This window comes from Microtus oregoni, unplaced genomic scaffold (assembly GCF_018167655.1).
Source record: "Microtus oregoni isolate MIOR12 unplaced genomic scaffold, Mior012 000001F_ref0000356, whole genome shotgun sequence".
NCBI classification, from domain to species: domain Eukaryota; kingdom Metazoa; phylum Chordata; class Mammalia; order Rodentia; family Cricetidae; genus Microtus; species Microtus oregoni.
In genome coordinates this window covers 65,487,351-65,492,993 of record NW_024543060.1, presented here as the reverse complement: position 1 = coordinate 65,492,993, position 5,643 = coordinate 65,487,351, and the positions used below count along the sequence as shown (strand labels likewise).

The following is a 5,643-nucleotide window of genomic DNA, read 5'->3' as shown; positions in this document are numbered from 1 at the left end:
AAGAAGATAATGACATCTTAAAATTTGCGGGGATATAGAAAACATCATATTGAGTGAGGTAACCCAGACCCAGAAAGACAAATATCATATTTAATCACTCATAAATGGCTTTTAGACATAACACAAAAAAGCCTGTAAATCACAATACCAGAGAACCTAGACAACAAAGATCATAAGAGTGACATTCATGGATATAATCTACATGAGAAGTAGAAAAAGACAAGATGTCCTAAGTAAACTGGGAGCATTGGAACCATGAGAAGGGGTAGAAAGGGGAAAAAAAGAGTGGAGCAGAGAAAAATACAACTATGTTCATAGCAGCATTATTTGTAATAGCCAGAACCTGGAAACAACCTAGACACCCCTCAACTGAAGAATGGATAAAGAAAGTGTGGCACAATTACACATTAGAGTACTACTCAGCAGTAAATTAAAAAAAAATGACATTTTGAAATTTTCATGCAAATTTATGGAAATAGAAAACACTATCCTGAATGAGATAACCCAGACCCAAAAATATGAATATGGTATGTACTCACTCATTAGTGGATTCTAGCCATAACCGAAGGACATTGAGCCTATAGTTCATGATCCTAGAGAAGCTAAGTAATAACGTGAACTCAAAGATAAACATATATAAATCCTCCTGGAAATTGGAAGCAGACAAGATCGCCAGGCAAAAGTTGGGAGCATGGGGGTGGGGGTGGGGTGAGGGAAGGGGAGAGGGGGAGAGAAGGGAGAAGGGGAGGGTTGGGGAGAGCTTGGGAAAGTGTGATGATTGAGATGGAGGAAGGACAAATTTGGGAGTAGGGAAGGAGATATCTTAATTGAGGGAGGCATTTTGAGGTCGGCAAGAGGCTTGGATCTGGAGGGGTTCCCAGGAGTCCACAGGGATGACCCCAGCTAGGACCCTAGGCAGTGGGGGAGAGGGTGCCTGAATTGGCCTTGTCCATAGTCAGACTGATGACTCTCTTGAATATAACCATAGAACCTCTGTCCAGCCACGAAAGGAGATAGAGACAGAGACCCACATTGGAGCACTGGACTGAGCTCCCAAGGTCCAGTTGAAGATCGGAATGAGGAAGAATATGAGCAAGGAAGTCAGGACCGCGAGGGGTGCATCCACCCACTGAGGCAGTGTGCCTGAGCTAATGGGAGTTCACCAAATCCAGCTAGACTGGGACTGAACGAGCATGTGATCAAACTGGACTCTCTGAATGTGGCTGACAATGGGGGCTGACTGAGAAGACAATGATAATGGCACTGGGATTTGTTTCTACTGCATGTACTGGCTTTGGGGGATCCTATTCTATTTGAATGCATACCTTCCCAGGCCTGGATGGATGGGGGAGGGCCTTGATTTCCCACAGGGCAGGGTACCCTGCCCTCTCTTGAGACTGGAGAGGGAGGGGAGAAGGTAAGTGCGGTAGTGGGAGTGAAATGGAAATTTTGATTGGTATTATTTATAAAGTAATAAAAAATTTTAAAGCCAGAAAAATGAAAGGAAGAAAGAAAGAAAGGAAAGAAAGAAAGAAAGAAAGAAAGCCACAGAAATCTGAGCACAATCCCATGAATGACTGTGTACCAGGAACTGAAGGGAACAGAAGCAAGTGGGTCACTGTGGCTTATCTGTGGTGAACCCAGCTGAACTCCAGGTTCAGTGAGAGATCCTGCCTCAATGGAAAAGGCAAGGGTGATAGACACTCTTACTATCTATCACTCAATACTGTCTTCTAGAATCCATATACACAGCATGCACATTCACACATATGTACACAAACTCCGACATATGCACAACACCCCAAATACATGCACAAAAAGGAATAGCCATGAGAGAATATATATATATATATATATATATATATATATACAATCTAAAAGAATATAAACATAATACCTATTTATATCAAGGTAAGAAAAGGAAGATCGAGAAACTTCGCCCAATGAAATTAAGAAGAATATAATGAGGAGGAAATAGCACCAAGTGTAAATGCACTTTACCATTAACGTCATCTTTTGTTGGCAGAGACAGCAGCAAAACACAGGTTCTTATTCCACAATAATGATGACTATCAAATGTTCCATAACATTTTTCAGCGATTCCACCTCCTCCAGGGTTGAATGTTCCAAGGCAGATGAAATGTTGGACAATACCCACACAGGTTTAATGGAAAAGAGGACATAGTAACTTTAAAATTAAAAAGAAGGTAGAGGGAATGGAGATATGGGTCTACAGTTAAAAGGGCTTGCTGTTCTTTCCGAGTACACTGGTGCAATTCCCAGAACCACATGGTAGCTCACAACCATCTGTAACTCTACTTCTAGGGAAACCAGGGCCATCATCTGGTCTCTAGGGATACCAGGCTTGCAACAGGCACACAGGTATACAGACAAGCAAAACACCCATACATAGTTAGTTTAAAATATGGAACCAATTAGCTCACACTGTAAAGCTTCATCCCTCCTATTTTGAAAAGGTACAATGTTATTAATGTTAACAAATGCCTTCATTTGTTTCTATGAAACATTACTTTATTAATCAAATCCTTGAAGGCTTGTTTGACTTGTTGATTTCTCAATGTATAAATAAAAGGGTTCAACATGGGAGCAATTGAAGTGTTGAGAACAGCCACCCCTTTGGTCAGCGATGCCCGTTCATTGGCAGAAGGTTTGACGTACATGAAGATGCAGCTTCCATATGAGATGGAGATGACAATCATGTGGGAGAAGCAGGTGGAGAAAGCCTTTTTCCTCTGGCTGGCAGATGGGAACTTCAGAATGGTGCTGATGATGTAGATGTATGACAAGATCACTAGGACCAGTGTGAAAAGCAGAGTAATGGAGGCAACATAAAGGCCAAGTGCCTCTAAAAGCCTTGTATCTGAGCAGGAGAGTTGTAAAATGGGGAAGTAGTCACAGCAAAAGTGATCAATGACATTGGAAGTACAGAAATCTAACTGGAGGAATAGCATGATTAAGGGGAAGATCATCAGAAATCCTACCAGCCATGAGGAGAGCACAAGCAGGGCACAGACTTTCTGACTCATGATGACAGTGTAATGCAGTGGCTTGCAGATGGCGACATAGCGATCATAAGACATAGCAGTTAGAAGAAAGAACTCAGACACTCCCATGGAGATGAAGAAAAATAACTGAGCAAAACAGTTGTTGTAGGAAATGCTCTTAACTTTCGTAATTATTGACCTCAGAAATCTAGGGACAGAGACACTGGTGAACATAATTTCTAAGAATGAGAAGTTCTGGAGGAAGAAATACATAGGCGTCTTTAAGCGAGAGTCAAGCAAGGTAAGAGTGATGATGGATAGGTTTCCACACACACTTAATATGTAAGCAATGAATAAAAAGAAAAAAATTACAACCTGCAGTTCTGGTGTGTCTGATATTCCCAAGAGCACAAACTCGGTAATCATAGAGTTGTTTCTCATGCTGATTTATTGTCCACAAAATCTATTGGTTAAAAAAATTGAAGCATAAATTTAATGTAAGAGAATTAAAGCTTAAATATTGATATTACTGTAGTCAAATAAATGAAGCAATATCTGCCCATTTCTATTAAACAGAAAATAACTTGTTAAAAGAAAACATATAGATAGGTGCATAAATCTCCCTTCAACCATTATATGCAAAGACTTTATATTCAGTCATTTCTGTGTGTGTAGTGAAGCACCATAGATTTGTATAGCAATATATATTAGTATCTTCATTTTTAATATGAAACACATATTGTATGCTTTCAGGACTGAATATATAACATTTAATTTCAATTCTAATATTACTTCGAACCTCTATAGTTTGTTTGTAGAAAATGAGTGATCAATAATTTTTACTGAACTCAAATGTGTCAGGGTTATTTTCAACCTTAGTAAATGTGTTTCTTGTCTTTAAACTTTCCTGAGGAAAAAGAGGAACAAATGCAAAAGCTCTTTTATCTCAAAGCATAATAGTGCCTCCCTTCTCAAAGAATCAACAGAATAAATAAAAAAAATCTGTAGGATTTACTTCATCAAACCTCATCCTCCACACTGTAATCTCCTATCAGTCAGTACTATTCTCTCCTGAGAGCTAACAGTCATCACAGAGTGTGTGGTTATCACAGTGTGATGTGCTACTTTCGACGCAGGGAGTCAACAAGGGATAAGAAGTAAAGCTGAAAACGGGCACTGTCCAGCTTTTTCTGTCTTGTCTTCTGAGTCTCTGTGGTTTTTTTCTTTAGGAATATGTATATTTATTTCATCACTATGTCATCAAAACTGAGTAGTAACTATTATATGGTTTACATGATATTTAAAATATAATAAAATGCAATAGTAAGCAGGGCGGTGGTGGCGCACGCCTTTAATCCCAGCACTTGGGAGGCAGAGGCAGGCGGATCTCTGTAAGTTCGAGACCCGCCTGGTCTACAAGAGCTAGTTCCAGGACAGGATCCAAAACCACAGAGAAACCCTGTCTCGAAAAACCAAAAAAAAAATGCAATAGTAATAAATATATTTAATAATTTGGTGTCCTTGATTTTTCCAGTATATTAAATCTTTGGATGATAGATGAAAATGCATTTACTCACAAATGTGAAACATATTGTTTGGTGCTGAAAGTAATATCAGTCAAATATAAAACCTTACAGTGGTCACCCCTGACTTAATTTCTGCCATTTAAAGAGAAAATTAAGCATATTAATATTATTGTTCAGAATATGTTTTTGTCATTCAGGTAATTATTGCCTCTGTGTAATACACAGAAAACTGCCATGTAAAAGAAGTATATGTTGAATTTCTTGCGGTACTGCTAAAGTCTCACTGAGAAATAAAAATAAAACTATCTTCAATTACTTCTATCATTTCACAGAAATTAAATATGCTATGATCCTTGTCCAAAACATAATATTGTCATCCATGCAACTCTTTAAGAACATGGAGAAACTGGTACTGTTTTAGGACAGTAGAAAGTAGAGCGTGTTGAAAGTCTCTTGACAAGATAAAGATTGAAATCTGCACGAGCATAAATACAGCCTTACCTTCTCTGTCCAGAGTATAAATCCCTGATACACTCAGCTAAAAAACAGAAGGATGCACGCAGAAGCTCAAGACATGTGTGGTGATGTCGTGACTCCTCTTTCTTGAAAACCAAACAATATAGAGAGATCTAGAAAAAGTGTACCAATCAATTGATAACACTCAGTCTGGCTTCCCTTTGGTCAAGCAATTTTCTTAATAAGGGCATGGACTCAGGCTATGCTCAGGAGATAATTCTTCCTCTATTCATTTGGGATTAGTTAAACTCAAGACTAACCTGTCCGACAATGAGTTCTTCTTTGAAACTCTTACTAATATTTTACTAATTAGTAAGTTCTGCCCATGCAGAGCAGAATATAGTACTAAAAGAAAACATTTTTATAGTATCTTCAAAAGTTAGTATCTTATCTTTGTTTTTTTATTTTTTAATATCAGGATTCATATGTGCTCCACAATATGACATCCAGAACCACAGCAATGTATGGAGACTTATCTTTACTTTTTCCTTGCATTTCCTTCAGATCTTTTGATTAGTCAAAAGAAGACAAATTATAGCAAATCAAATTGTTTCTATGTATCACACAAACACAATCACATACTCAGTTATTGTATT

The 5,643-nt window shown here is 38.3% G+C and overlaps 1 protein-coding gene across 1 annotated transcript; it reads right to left on the bottom strand.

The window, feature by feature from the left end:
* Positions 1–2,507: 2,507 nt before the first annotated feature.
* LOC121460500 (olfactory receptor 6C3-like) lies at positions 2,508–3,446 on the bottom strand. The gene has a single exon (XM_041670945.1). The coding sequence runs from the start codon at positions 3,444–3,446 to the stop codon at positions 2,508–2,510; it is 939 nt and encodes a 312-aa protein (XP_041526879.1).
* Positions 3,447–5,643: the final 2,197 nt, after the last annotated feature.

Excerpts from the sequence above, each read along its gene's own strand:
- LOC121460500 (XM_041670945.1), bottom strand. The coding sequence starts at position 3,446 with ATGAGAAACAACTCTATGATTACCGAGTTTGTGCTCTTGGGAATATCA.